Source organism: Epinephelus lanceolatus, chromosome 20 (genome assembly GCF_041903045.1).
Source record: "Epinephelus lanceolatus isolate andai-2023 chromosome 20, ASM4190304v1, whole genome shotgun sequence".
NCBI lineage: Eukaryota > Metazoa > Chordata > Actinopteri > Perciformes > Serranidae > Epinephelus > Epinephelus lanceolatus.
The window spans coordinates 32904620-32919375 of record NC_135753.1 but is presented as its reverse complement, the minus strand read 5'-3'; the positions used below and the strand labels follow the sequence as shown (position 1 = coordinate 32919375).

The window sequence follows — 14756 nt, the reverse complement described above, 5'->3', positions numbered from 1 at the left end:
AACATCTTCTCTGACTGAGACTGATGAAACAAACAGGAAGGCAGGCATTTAGTCTCAGTTCGTTTGGCACTCACTGGCCCCTTTTGGCATGTTGATAGTAGCTCCAAGGACTCCAGTAGAAGCAGAAGTACATGTGTGTGTGTGCGTGATTTTTTTTTATTTTTTTTTTTTGCCAACACATAAGGCATCAGGCATCGTTTTGAGACGAGACATTCCTGAGCCCAAAGAGCTGTGGGATAAGACGGAGGGGAAAAACAAATAGCGCTCGACACAAATGGACCTCTCGCAGCCAAAGGTCTAGAGCGCTATTCCACCGTATAAGCCTGTAACACTTGGGTTGGGTACCACTTTCCAAATGCTTAGTGCGGGGGCCGTGGAAACTACTCCCAGAATGTGTTCTCCCCAGATAACACTCTAATGAGTTCACCACCATGGACTGCTACACGTACGTATTTCTAATGTCACACCAACAAACTTGCTCCTTTTGCTTTGATTGTGTTTATTAGTTGAGAGAAGTGCATCGGCTCAGCTGTAATTTCTCTTCTCTGAAGTCCAGAGGTAAGATCAGGTGCTGTATGTTCACATCGTTGTGATCTCATCCAGAAGCAGTGAGACATTTGATACAATCAAATATTCTAAGATCAGCCATGGAGCCCACTTTACTACTGTACCATAATCCTTTTCACAGATGCCTGTTAACAGTTGTGTGCAGGGAGCATTTGAAGGACACACGCCTGTCTGTCTGGATATGTCCCCAGCTTTCCTCCTCTCCTCTCCTCTCCTCTCCTCTCCTGATTCCTCTCCTGATCCCTTTCCTTTTCTCTTTTGATACCTCTCCTTTCCTGATTCTTGTCTCAAATCCTTTCCTCTTCTCTCATGACTCCTCTTCCAGACCCCTTCCTTTCCTCTCTTAATTCCTCTCCTTTCCTGTTTCCTCTCTCCAATCCTTTCCCTTCCATGACTCCTCTCCAAGGCCCCTTCCTCTTCCCTTTTGATTCTTCTTCTGATTAATTTCCTTTTCTGTCTTAATTCCTCCCATTTCCTGATTCCTCACCTGATTCTTTCCTTTTCCCCTTTGATTCCTCTTCTGATTCCTCTCCTCTCCTCTCCTCTCCTCCCCTTCCCCTCTCCTCTCCTGATTCCTTTCCTCTCCTTTCCTGATTCCTCTTCTGATCCCTGTCCTTTTCCCTTTTAATTCCTCCCCTGATTCCTCTCCTTCCCTCTCTTAATTCCTCTCCTTCCCTGTTTCCTCTCCTAAATCCTTCATTCTCCTTTCATGATTCCTCTTCAAGACCCCTTCCTTTTCACTTTTGATTCCTCTTCTGATTCATCCCCTTTCCTCTCTTAATTTCTTCCCTTTCCTGATTTCTTTCCTTTTTTTCCATTTGACTCCTCTTCTGATTTTTCGGCTGCTGCCTTTCCTGTTCTCTTTTGATACTTCTCCTTCCCTCTCTTTATTCCTCTCCTTTCCTGATTCCTCTCCCAGGCCCCTTCCTTTTCCCCTTTGATTTCCTCCTCTGAATCATCTCCTATCTTCTCTCAATTCCTCTCCTTTCCCGATTCTTCTGCTGCCGCCTTTCCTTTTCCTATTTGTTTCTTCTCCTGATTCCTCCCACTTCCTCTCTTAATTCCTCTCCTCTCTTGATTACTCTCCCAGTTCCCTTCCTCTTTTTCCTGATTCCTCTCCAGATTCCTTCCCTCTTCACTTTTGAGTCCTCTCCTTTTCTCTTAATTCCTCCCCTTTCTGATTCCTTTCCCAATGCCTTTCATTTTCCCTTTTGATTCCTCACCTGATTTCTTTCCTTGCCACTCTTCATTCCCCTCCTTTCCCGATTCCTCTCCCGATTCTTCTCCTCACCCCATTTGATTCCTCTCCTTTCCACTTTTAATTTCTCCCTTTCCTTAGTCCTCTCCTGATTCCTTTTTCATTTTTTCCTCTCCTGATTCCCTTTCTCCTCTTTCCTGATTCCACTTCCAACTACTGTCCTTTTCCCTTTTTTATTCCTCTCTTTTCCTCTCTTAATTCCTCTCATTGGGACCTTCTCGAAACCTCTGGAGGCTTTCTTACAGCACATTATGTTGGCCCAGGGTGACATGACTCAACTTCTGTCTTTATAATAATGTCAGATCTACAGAAATCTGGGCATACTTTGCTTTGACAGTCTCACATGCTTCCTTGCATTATGCAAGCAAAGCAAACTGGTGATAAATGAAGCAGAGCAGTCCTTCTGTCTGCCCTAGGCTTTTGTATTTTTGTCATTACGAGCAGCAATGCTCCTCTTCCTTTTATTCACTGTCGGGGTAATAATGGCTGACAGTGTGGAAAGCGTCCTCCACCTCCCGAGCTGTGTACCACGAGCCTTCCTCATCCCTTCCAACCAAGCCAGTTATGGGCACGCATAGTGAGGCCGAGAGCGTCGGTAATGCTTACCACATTTGGTGCCCACGAACGGGACTAAGTGTTACAGCGTTAAACCGCAGCGCGCGGCATCGAGCCACGAGCATAATACTCACTTAATCCCCAGCTGCCATGCGTGGTTAATTCCATAGATGTCGTCTCCATTAGTCCAGAGGAGAGAGGGCCCCCGCAGGGAGAGCCAGGATGGCACTGGAGCTGTCAGCGCGGTCTCCTGTAGTTAGTCCACAGGCCTGAGATGGCGGCCCTCACGGCACCGGGGCCTCGCAACAGGTGGTTTCACTATGAGCCTTTTCCTCTCAGCTTCACTGCACGTTTTCTCTCTCCCTTTCTGCACAAAATGAGGTTTGATTGGAAGGAAAACGTCATTTTTTATTCTTCTCTGTGTTGTCATCTCACTGATCGCCTACGCGTGATGTCTGGAAGACCTGATGCGTGTATTGTTCTCAGGCTTCTCCTCTTTCAGACGCCCGTTGGCAGATGCATGACTTTAGTCTTTTTGAGTCATCTGTTATTTTTTTATGAACATTTGTCTCACTGCACTGTACTCCCCCCCCCCCTCTACAGTTGTAGCCATGTCTTTTACAGGTGCTGGTGTGAAGCAGTGCACAGGATGTTAGTGTCCGAGTGGGCAGTTTGTATTCACAGTTTGCAGAGGCCTCCGGCGCTTTCTTTACGCACATGCTGAATTTCCTACGTGGCTGTTAGATATTATCACACTGGAAAATGGGCTTGCAGGACCACTGGTGACTTCCAAGCAATTGTGTGTGTATGCCTGTGTGTGTGTGTGTGTGCGTAGTCACAGCTTGTGTTTACACTACGTTAAATATGCTCATCTTTTTTTCCTCCGCTTTTTTCATGTTTCTGTTTTACTGAAAGGACTTTGAATCAAAGTGTCTGTGTGAGAGAAAGAGTGAGAGACGCTGTGTGTATGAGTGTGTGTGTGTGTGTGTGTGTGTGTGCATGCAATTGCAGTTTTGGCAATTGCCCAGTCACAGCCTGGTGCACACCATTAGGAGGTGCATGTGTGTGTGTGGGACCTAAGCAAGGAAACTTTAACTCCATACCCCGAGACACACAGCTCATTTTGCAGGAAAAACACACCAGGACACTGACACAACTCAGCTCTCATTCCAGGCAAATTCAAAACAGATCTGTTGTCAACAAATTTGATTTGACCTGTCAAACCATTTACAGAGGTATTGGATCTCAGTGCCACACATATCTGCATTCCTTTTCTACGAGTAAGCCTTGTGTTTGGATCATTCTGTGACAAACATGTCGGTGTTCCAACATACTCAAGGCTTTTCATGACAAACAGGCAGGCTGTTTGCTTTTGAACGGGACTTGAATCATTCCTTAATGCTGGATCAAGTTAATTTCCATCCCCTCTGTCTAAGTCTCTCTCTGTCAGTGCCGAAGATGAGGTGGCTGTTGGGAGATGTTGGTGAGAAATGAAGTGCTGCCACAGACTGTTTAAAAATATTGGACATAACCACTGAGATGTAACTGATTTTTTATTTTATTTTTTTTTGTGGATTCTCACTTGAAGCCTCAAGTTTGGCATTTTAGTTGTTGCAGTCTTGGATTCTTGGAGCCATTCACAGACAGTCTGTCACTGAAAGCATCCCCACCCTTAATCATGCATAACTAAATCATAAATGTAAATGGGTGACTTATATGACAATTCACCCCTTGTACAGTTGTCATGACCAAGAGGCAACCTCTGGGGCTGAAATATGATGCCAAGGAAGAAGTGCCGAACGAAATGCAGTTCTTTGGATGGCCACTTAAGGCTGGCTCCAGAGGCGAGTCAATCCCCATAGACACCCATGTGAAAGTGCCTGTCGTTATAGCAGAAATAAACATGGTTCAAAAAACAGCTTTCGTCTCTATAGCTAATTTCCCCCTTCGTGACAGCTGTGGAGGGCGTGAATTTTTTTTTAACTCATCCATTTACATTTTATTAAGGCTTAAAGATACACAGAATCGAGGGCTGTCTGCTGATAATGTGTTTGGTCTCCGTAAGATCGACCCCTCGCTCCTCCACAGTGCCAGCCTCTTGCCCAAATACGTTCATTTCTGGCTCCATCTTCTTGAACTTGAGGCTTCAAAATGGGAGACCACAAACTAATAGTTGACATCACAGTAGCCACATCCATTATTTTTTACAGTGTATGGTCATGACCGGAGAAATAAGCTATAGAGACCAAAACCGTTTTTGTACCAGGCTTTAAACATGTTTATTTCTGCTGTAAAGTTGGGCATTTAAACATGGGTGTCTATGGGAATGACTCGCTTCTGGAGCCAGCCTCAAGTGGCCATTCAAAGGACTGCAGCATTTTTTTTTTGGCACCCCCTCCTTGGCATCATTTTCAGCCCTGGAGGCTGCCACTTGGATGCTTTTCGCTGCTGCACGTCGCTCTAATTTATCTACCCTAAGGCAGCGCTAGAGGGGAGGGCCGGAGAATTCACCATCATTATTTGTATGGAGCTGTCTAGAAAGCTTTAAGTGATCTTTAGGGGCTTTAGATTACTGAGGGCCCTCCTCAACTGAGGGACGGCGATTTATAAGTGTTGAGCCTCGTATAAAACCCCGTGCACCTGCCTAGCCTGTGGAAAGTAGAGGAGATTGCCCTTGGCCTGAGCCAGTGAGATGGCAGCTTGTCAAACTCTACGACAGATAGAATTAATGACTATCATAGTATTACTTAAAGCCTAATTAACCAGTGGTGTTTACGTCGTGATAAATGACTGACCAGAGTGGGTTTTGGGGGTTTGAACTTCCAGAAAATTGACTGCTTGCTTTCAGTGGGATATTGTTAACATTATACTTTTAATGTTTATTGTAATGATGTCAACCCTTGTGGATATTGGTTACAGTTTGATGTCTTTACAGGAGAAATGCAGATGAGCGGTGTATGTTTTCCACTGTGTGGCAGAGGCTAATACTCCCTGGGTGGGGGGTAGTGGGGGAATGAGGGTGCTGAATGAGTAGATTAACCACAGGAGAAATGGCACAGACAACGTAAGCCGCAAGTTGCCCACAGTGGAACAAAGTCTGCCCTAAATGTTCAGTGTAACACTATATTCAGTGCTCTGGCGCGTGTGTACGCTCATACGTATACACAAGCCCATGCAAAAACATTATTATTCTGCTCCAATGACTTACTGTGTATTTCATTTGTAACTCAGCATAGGTCCGCAGCCTCATCCCTTATTAAGGGACTGTTTGGAAAAGAACAAGCTGAGAAGAATGCAGACTCTCTCTCTCTCCTCGCTGCATGTCTGCACAGCTCCACAGTGGTTTGAAAATGTTGTGGAAAGTATTAAGGGGGCGGATATCAGGAGCTGTTTCAATTCCTGATTCTTCTCCCAGTCCATAATTTTCATGCTGCCCTAATCTTGCATCATTTTTTTGAGTTGATTAATTACTGATTAAAAGCTGAAATAATGAAAGAGGAGGCTGAAAACAACCCATGCACAGACATAGGATATTAGATGTCATGGAGATTTAGCTCTTTTTGGATTCGACCAACATCTGTCATAAATATGAAACCATAGTCCTCAAATTAGGGGTAAATGTCTCCTTCTGATTCTGTCGTAGATTATCAGATCAAGGCACTCTTGGATCGGTATGTTAAAAAGCTTTTGTGATGGCAGTCCAAGGACACGGTGCACACCATAAACCAGTCAGAGATGACGGCTGTTGTAAAGTGACCCATGCGCACCGGGCAACCTTTCCTTTGCAGTTAGCCAAGAACACTTAATGACACACACATACATAGACACACACACACACCTCACCACTATCTTAAATTGCAATGTGAATGAAATGCAAATCTTAGCCCGACAGTTACGTAAACAAGCATCTTCCACTAATTAGCGGTGACTATACATACTGTTGCAGTCACCACGAGAAGCCTAAAATAATGGACGTAGCCACGATGACGTCACCCACTGGTTTGTGGATTCCTGTTTTAAAGCCTGGAGTTTTAGAGACAGAAGTAACCTGAGGTGACCATATTTTGATGAGAAGGTGGAGCTGTAGATCCGCAAGGGGTGGATCCATCTTTCACACTTTCAGAGTTCACACCTTGCAGACAGCCTGCCTCTCAAAGCGGCCATGCCCTCTCAAGGGATACTCCGATTTTCAACCAGCCTTATATCAATACAGTGTTGGTAGTATGTTAAAATGAACTTTGGTAAACTTCCCTCCATGTTACCAGAGTCCACTTTTCCTAGCTCAGATCTGCTGGATGACATAAAAAACATCATCCAGCAGATTTTCACTGGCTCTAGGGCTGCTGCTCGAGCTACAGATTTCATATGCCCACTGCCATAAGCACGTAGAGTATAGAAGTGGATCGAGAGAAACTTCCCCTCACTCTCTCTCAAATTCAGACCTAACTCTGATCAAACGGTAAAACTAAACAGTGCTGATGCAATATAAACCAAAATTCTGTCACTGTATTACCTATTTCTCACCTAAAATGTCCTCAGAAAAATATTTCAGTGCGCTGTTTAGCTGTAATTTGAGAACTTGTGAACAGGAAGTGTTTCCCGTATTGTAAAAACTACTCTGTTTTCTTTGGTCATCTAGCACCAATTTCAAAAGTTAGTGCAACTTTCTACTTCATAGACAGTATAGGGGGTGGCTGTGGCTCAGAGGCAGAGCAGGTCCATCCTTGGGCAAGACACTGAACCCCAAATTGCTCCCGATGGCTGTTCCATCAGTGTTTGAGGCGTGTGAATGGTCACGGAGTAGCAGGTGGCACCATTTACAGTAGCCTCGGCCACCAGTGTATGATTGGGTGAACGTGATGGGTGAATGTAATGTTGAGCACTACAAGTGGTTGGAAGAAAAGAAAGGCACTATACAAGCCCAGTCCATTTATAGTTTTATGAAAAGACCATCTTTCCAGCCGTAAAATACTTCTTCAACTATGTGTAACTTTAAGCCTTAGTAAAGAGGTGAGTCACAACAGGAGAAATTGCTTGCTTTCTTTCTCTTTACACAATGAACTCTTAGCAGAAGTGTGGCTTGAGAGGGCACAAGATTCAAGAGTCATTCCTACTTTGATTAAAAAGGTCATACAGTTAATAAGAAAACATCCAGTAATTTCACATATAGTTTTTAACAAATTCTTTAACATGTACGCAGAGAAGAAGAAAATTAAACTCCACTACATGTCACGAGGGGAAAATGTGGATAAAGTGTGTGAGTGTGATATCCAGGGAAACTGTTTGGCCGAGTTTTACGTTGGTCTTCTTTCACCTACAGCAAAGATAGCTGTCATAAAGCTGAGCTGCACAATACAGTATGAGGTATTGGACATAGAGCTGCTGAGGTGTTTGCCAAGATGCTGAAACGACCATAAATCGAATTGCGCAGCTGTGGGCCTGTGTGTACATCCAGTTGTGTCTGAATTTAGAAACCCCCATAAACACACATACTGACACAAACGTTTTGGGGGGCAGGGGTATATTTTAGATTAATGTGTCTCTTTCTGTCTCCTTTTCCTTCCTCTCTCTATTCATCCCGACCTCCAGCTGGGTTCAGGAGGAGCTTCCGTCTGAGCAGGAGGGACAAGAAGACCAACAAGTCCATGTACGAGTGTAAGAAGAGCGACATGTACGACATGGCTGACGTGCCCACGTACGAGGAGGTTGTACCGTTCCGCAGGCAGAGTGGAGCTAAACACAGGCTGGTGGTCCTTGTAGGTGAGTAGAGAGCTATACTCCAAAATGCCACTGTTGTCAAGCTCTGATGTCACTGCTTACCTCACACTCCGTTTTTGGGGGGGCTCTACTCCTGTTAATCTTGGCACCTTAGATTTTAATAAAAAGCCTCACCTCCCAGCGTGGTGACACATACAGATCACAGAAACGAGTGTGACTCAGAGTTTTGCAGCTCCAAAAGCCCCAGGTGGCCTGGCCTTGCCCTCCCCTGACCCCCAACTCAGAAATGAGCTTCCCAACGCGGGGACTCAAAACCCACCGTCGCTCTGGGCCTCCTTAATTTAGACTTTTAGCACTCTGAGGAATCGACGGAGCAGACCTCATATTAATCAGTCACATTTAGTGCTTTCATTTACGGCACCTCACTCTCAATGTCCTTTCAATTTTTTGAGCCGACAGAATTGTTAACACTTGCCTCGAGGAGCGGGTGTTACAAAGCCCTCCAAAGAGTTTATAACGTGCCAAGGTCTTGAAATGAATTTAGCGGTTTCTCATTTTGTATTTGTGGTTGGAAGACGAGCGTTGCCAGTGAATGGTGGAACAATATGCTAAGCCAGGTGCAACAGCAAAGACTTAAATCTTTCTTGGGACCAACTGTACCATCAGTGAGCCTTTCCACATTTTCCTTTTTAGGTTTGTTACTCATGACAAAAAATGACAAGAATGTCCCAGACACCGACGGAACAAAACATTCCCTGAATTTTCAATGTGATTCCTTCCAATCTATTTCCATTCATCAAGGAGTGAGACCTTAAGTCTGTTGCGGTCTTCATCTTTTCATTTCACATATTTTGACAGCAGTTTTTAAACATTTGTAAGGTTAATCCAGAAGTGAACACCACTGGCAACAAGGTCGCACTCTTTTTTTATCTCTCTCACGCATGCTCTCTGCTGAGGCTGTGCTCCCAGCCTGATTGACCAGGCCTTGGTTCACTTAAATCCACCACACAGAGCATGGACTTCATCAGGCGTGTTGCTAATTAGCGAGCCCATTTTCCTGCCAGCGTGCTGTAGCCTTACACAGAGGATGCTGAACCTCTCCCACCTGTCATGCTAATGTAAATATTTTCAATTAACGTCCATAATTTGGAGGACAACCTATGGACAATTTCACACGTAACGAAGCGGAGGGCCAAGGAAAGATCTGCTTTATGTTCCTCTGCCTCCCTCTCTCCTTCTTCCTCTCCCCAGAGTCTCTTGATTTTTCTTATTCTAAATCTTTTCCTCTCCAACGCTTTTCCTTTGGTAACTGCTCTTTCCTTTTTCTGTTCAGGGTTCAGACACATTATTCCTCACTATAAGGTCATGTGTTTTCAACAACTCTTCAGTCCATCAGAGGAAGATGATTAGTTTAAAAATTCAACACGCAACAGCCCCAACTTCAAACCTGTACCATTTTCAGGCCCTGTCACATATTTTTGAAAACAAGTATTTGTCCCCTTCATTTAAAAAAAAAAAAATTCTGTCCACACAATCTTCATTTTTCAAAATATCTCTGTTCACACTATAACCCAAAAACAACATCTAAAGCTGGCTGATGTTAGCTGTCTTCAGCAGTCTCCCCTTGTCACAAAGGTAGTAAAGTGTTCAGGGTAATGTTACCTTTTTCAAAACACCGGAGATCTCATCACTGTTGATTCCTGTTCAATATAAGGATGAAGGAGCTCATTCATACATACAAGTTTCTCATCGACAACAATCCCATTCCGGAAAGATTCAGAAACATCTGCTGGTTTGACCGGGTCTAATCTAAAATCGGTAATTTGAGGTCCGTGAGGTGATACAACAACACAAAGTTTAAGTGTAAAGTAGTCATCAGACCAAGCAGGTCATTATTGTTGTTTCTATTGTATGCCCATTACATCAAGCAACAATGGACATGCACAAATCAAGGATTTGATGTTATTGTTTCCCAAAAGCTTCATGTGACATGTCTGCACAGTAACCAAAATTTTAGAAAAATCTTCACCTTTGACGGCGTTTTAAAAAAATCTGTTTCAGTGAAAAAAATCTCAGTTTGTGTGTGGGCAAGATGCCAAAATCTAGAAGAGACCGTTTTTCAAAAATATCTGTATACATGTTGACAGGGCCTCAGCCTTCATCCCAACAACTGACCATTCACAGCATATGTATTTTATAATTATACCAACGGCAGCCATACCACTGAAATTTTAGAAATTATTTAAACAGTGGAGGGACCTGATTTCAGACAGACACAGACAAAAAGCAGGCGTCTCATTTTTTAGCAGGCAACTGTCGATTTTATCAGCTGAGGTTAGCTGGTTTTGTCGCCAACAAATTTTAGCAGTTATAATTAGCTAGCTACTCAATCTAACGTTAACTCCATGAATTCTTGACAATGATGTATCAGACTGACTTGTAGTGTTTTCAGCTAACTCATTCAAACAAAGAACCTGTTAAATATGAACTTGACTGCCACTTACACGATTTCCTCTCAGGAGACTGAGGCTAAAGCTAAAGCTAACTGGTTTCTGCTGTTTGGCTCAGGAAGTCTACTGTAAGTAGAACGCTTGTTAGCTGGACATGCTAACAACTAGAACTTATGTTAGAGCAGATAAACACACTGTGTAATCCGTTCCCTACACTCCTGCTGTTTTGTTTTGTGTTTAAAAGCTCCTTTCATACTACAAGCAACACAGCAACAAGCTACATGTCATTTTAAATGGAAGCCGGTGACATGATGCTAGAAGCTGACGCTCGACACCTGTCGCTGCTGACAAGCGTGACGTGCTACAAACCAAAGTTGAGCTTGCAACAACTTTTTTTCAGCGCTCCAATGATGCAATGACGCAACAACCCAACATATGGCTTGTTTTTAGCTGTAGTACTGTGTTCTTTAGCTTTTGTTAGCTTACGCTATGCTAGCTTTCTGTGTATTGCGGTGCACATGGAGATGCAGCGGGGTGGTGGTGTTAAAATGGGCTCAGACATTGATGGAAAGCACAGGTATTTTATGACCAAACACAAACTTTAGATGGCGTTCAGCATGGTGCTTTGGAGCCATGGGGAAAGTAGCAGACAGACACAAGCATGTGACAGTGAAGCTACGGTAACGAGCACTTGAGCAGCACATCCACAGCGACTCGGTGATAATGTAGCTGGTCACAAAGTAATTAAGTAATGAGTGGAGGAAGGGGTTAAACAAAACGCTCAGTGTAATCGCAGCTTAAGAGAAGAAGTAAAGTCTCCATTTGGAGTTGCAGTCAGGTAACCACTCTCAACGCCTGACATGACCTCAGCAGCACTTTTTCGACGCTGCTCCAGGACAACCCCCACATTATTTTGATATCAAACATCCCATCTCCCAAAGCTTTCCAGGAATGCCTGAAGGCATTTCTTCATTAATGTGGACGCACGGTTCCACAGTACCCACTAATAAATGACCCACTGCCCACCTCTCGCACAAACTGAGATCTGTTTCAAAGACAAATCAAGATGCTTATCTGGGTTTTTATACATTTGAAATCAGACGGCCAATAAAAATATATTTTTACATACTGCATGCATAGTTTGACAAAACCACTGATGGTTTTGAAAGAAGTCTGATTATTTAACCTGACAAAATGGTGTGTTGATTTCCACATTTCCTTGTAACTCGACACACTCAACTTACAGTAAGATGTTGATGAACTGAAAGTTTTTAGTTTGGGGTTTAGCCCTAACCTATTTCATATACACCGATGCGTAAGTGAATATTTATGTGGTATCCAAATATATAAAATCAGAACATTATTTCAACTCTTGCTGAATTCGTAGTAGCGGTGCATTGTAAATGAGCCATGGTTACCACACTGCACCACTGTCATCCTTTAAATGTGGCTGCAGCAAAGCCAGCAGCGAGTGCTGTAATGTAGCCTGCCCTGGATGTGAGGCGGGCTGGGAGGTTTGAGGCTGGGTCGTGGCTCTGGGGCCCAGAGCCGGGCCTCGTCGGGCCTGGCCTCGGCCTCTCGGCACAGACTGCATGCGATGTGCTCCACGCTTGGCCTGGAAGTTATTAAGCTCGCGATATTAAAAGCAACTTCTCTAATGAGTGCAGTAATGAAATCTGACACTTTTACTGGCACAGCAATCTGCAAGGCCAGGAGTACCGCAAGAGGGCCAGCGAGAGAGACAAATGGAGGGAGAGAAAAACACATAAACACGATGTAAATACGGCAGTTTAGTCCAGAAAATGTGTAAGAGTTATGCCTTTTTTTATTGTGGCGTTCAGATTTATAATGTTGCTGTTGTATTGGGGCATTGTTAAAGACAAACAATGCACAAAGAGGTGGCGTGTTTAAGGTCAGACGGTGGAACAGGACCACAGGGCACAGCTTCTGCTTGTAAAAGACCTGGTGGTGGGCTTGTTGGGCCCCTTGGCAGGCGGTGGCACAGCTGGAATAAGCTTTAATCGCCATCTGAGGTATTCTGACAAAGGCCTGCTGCCATGCATCATTGATATCACAAGTGGCGAGCAAGGGAGCGATGTACAAGGTGAAAATGGTTTTACGACCTTACAGAAGTGGGGCCGTTACTCATGACGTGGGTAGCAGAAATGGCTTTGCTGGTCCCCTTCGCTCGAGTCCTAATACCCGCGCTCAGCTTCATGCAAACAAGCTTGTGTGGAGCTTTGCGGCCTGCCGGGAGGACTGTCTGCACCACTGTGATAGGGCTCATAAAAGAGCCTCTTTTACCACGCTCTGCCACCTTCGGCACCTACAACAACATTGGTCCATGGCCTTGTTCAAACAGCACCGCCGCATTCCTCTCGCGCTCCCGAAACAAATTCAAAATGAACTCCATTTCCTCATCTTAATAAATCACCCAAGCCCTCAACCCCCAGGTACTCTGACTTTTTTCTTGACTGAAAAACTCCCTCTCCCCAGCTAAGATTGATTGCTGTCTTCACTTGGCCATGTGCTTGTTTATGAGAGACGGTAACCACAGAATGCCTCGCGCCGTCGGACCAAAGAGGGCTGGGGTATTTTTCTCTATTTTTTTCCCCCTCTTTTTGAATTCACAGTGCAAGCGCGCTGAGGGAACAGCTTTTATCACTTACAGCAGTCCCACAATAGGACCCAAAACCATGTGTTACTGGGTGCAGAAGTAAAGGGAAAGCATGGGGTGTGAATTTGTCTGTGTGTGAAGGCTGCCAGTGTTCAGAGATTACGCTTAAAAGAGCCTCGTTGTCCACACCTATTTATCAGGTTGTGGATCACTCTAAAACCTTCCTGCTTCACACCAGATGAAATGTAGAGGACCAGCGCAGATAGCACGAGAGGAAACAGGAGCGCTCTTTCTCCCAGAAATACAGAGCTTGTTTTTTTCTCCTGCTCTCTCCCTCGTCTCCCTCTCCCTCTCTTTCCACCTAATCCGCATCGCTGAGTGAACTCATTGTCCGTTTGTTTTAGAGGAGCAGCCTGCTAAACACATTTGCCTGGAGAAATGAATTTCCAATAGGGTTTGATGCGATTGTAGTGCCTGCCCAGAACGTCAGGCATGCAAGGAATCTCGAGCCCAGATCAAGCACTGTCTCTAACTGTCCACACACTGCTGTGGTAAAACACTGAAACGCCCAGCCATGCACTTGTTACTGCAAAGCTGATTTCTTGTCCAGTGTGCTGAAGACATTGATGCCAGTCGGATCAAATTAGGATGATGTAGCACCCGTGTAACAACCACCAAAATATTGCTGAATAGCTTTAAGAGACAGAGTAGATAAAGAGACAGAGGAGGAACTGTAAAAGAAGACAGGACATTTGGAGGTAGATTCAGTGACTTCCACCAAACCAAAACCAGTGTAAACAAGGTTCTTAGATGGGTAATGTTGTTATCTCTGCATCTACTAAGGGCATGAAATTAAGACCTTCATACTTCACGATATTTCTGCAAAACAGTTTCCAAAGCTGCCGTATTTTTTGTGTTCCTTAATATCAAATTAAGTTACTCCCCTCAGCTTGATTGGGCTTTACCATCTCCACATGTTGGACAGTTAGCTACAGTATTAAATGCTGGAGAGATGCTCAGCTTTTCGAGCCACAGATGAATCAATAGTCAATACTCCGATAATCTCTCCTGCCTTCTCCTCTCTAATTCACTGCCTCAGTTTCCACCCTGGGGATGTGATGGAAAAACCGTGTGACTTGTGACAGTACGGGAAAAGGCTGCCTGACCTCTGCTGTGTACCTACATTATACTGGAGGTTTAATGTTCTGAGAGAAGAGCTGATTAAAAACGACCTGTAACTGTAGCTTCCTCACATTAAATCAATTATCTTTGCTCTAAAGTTTTTCACTGAGTTGATTTTGTTTTAATAAAATAGGAAATTGAATTCACACTGTGGCGAACTGATTTAACATTATATAACAAAAACACTGAACAACACTTTCTTAGAGGAAAACAGTGACACTGGTCAGAGGACAGAGAAGCTCAAGATGAGATGGGATAAAACTTTATTGATCCCAGAGGAAAAATTCAGATTCAGATTGTCATTTTAATAGTGAAACATAAAAACGAAATACTGTCTCACATCTAAAACTGGCAAAATTAAAAGTTCACAGTGCAGTGAAATTATTCAATTAATAAATAGATAAATAAT

General features: G+C 44.0%; 1 protein-coding gene across 3 annotated transcripts in view; it reads left to right on the top strand.

The window, feature by feature from the left end:
• The window catches only part of mpp7a (MAGUK p55 scaffold protein 7a), a 178769-nt gene that overhangs the window by 139306 nt on the left and 24707 nt on the right, over positions 1–14756 (top strand). For all 3 annotated transcript variants that reach the window (XM_078162558.1, XM_033639051.2, XM_078162559.1), the window contains one exon: positions 7970–8140. In XM_078162558.1, the coding sequence (XP_078018684.1) occupies positions 7970–8140 (171 nt within the window). The remainder of the gene's footprint in view (positions 1–7969; positions 8141–14756) is intronic.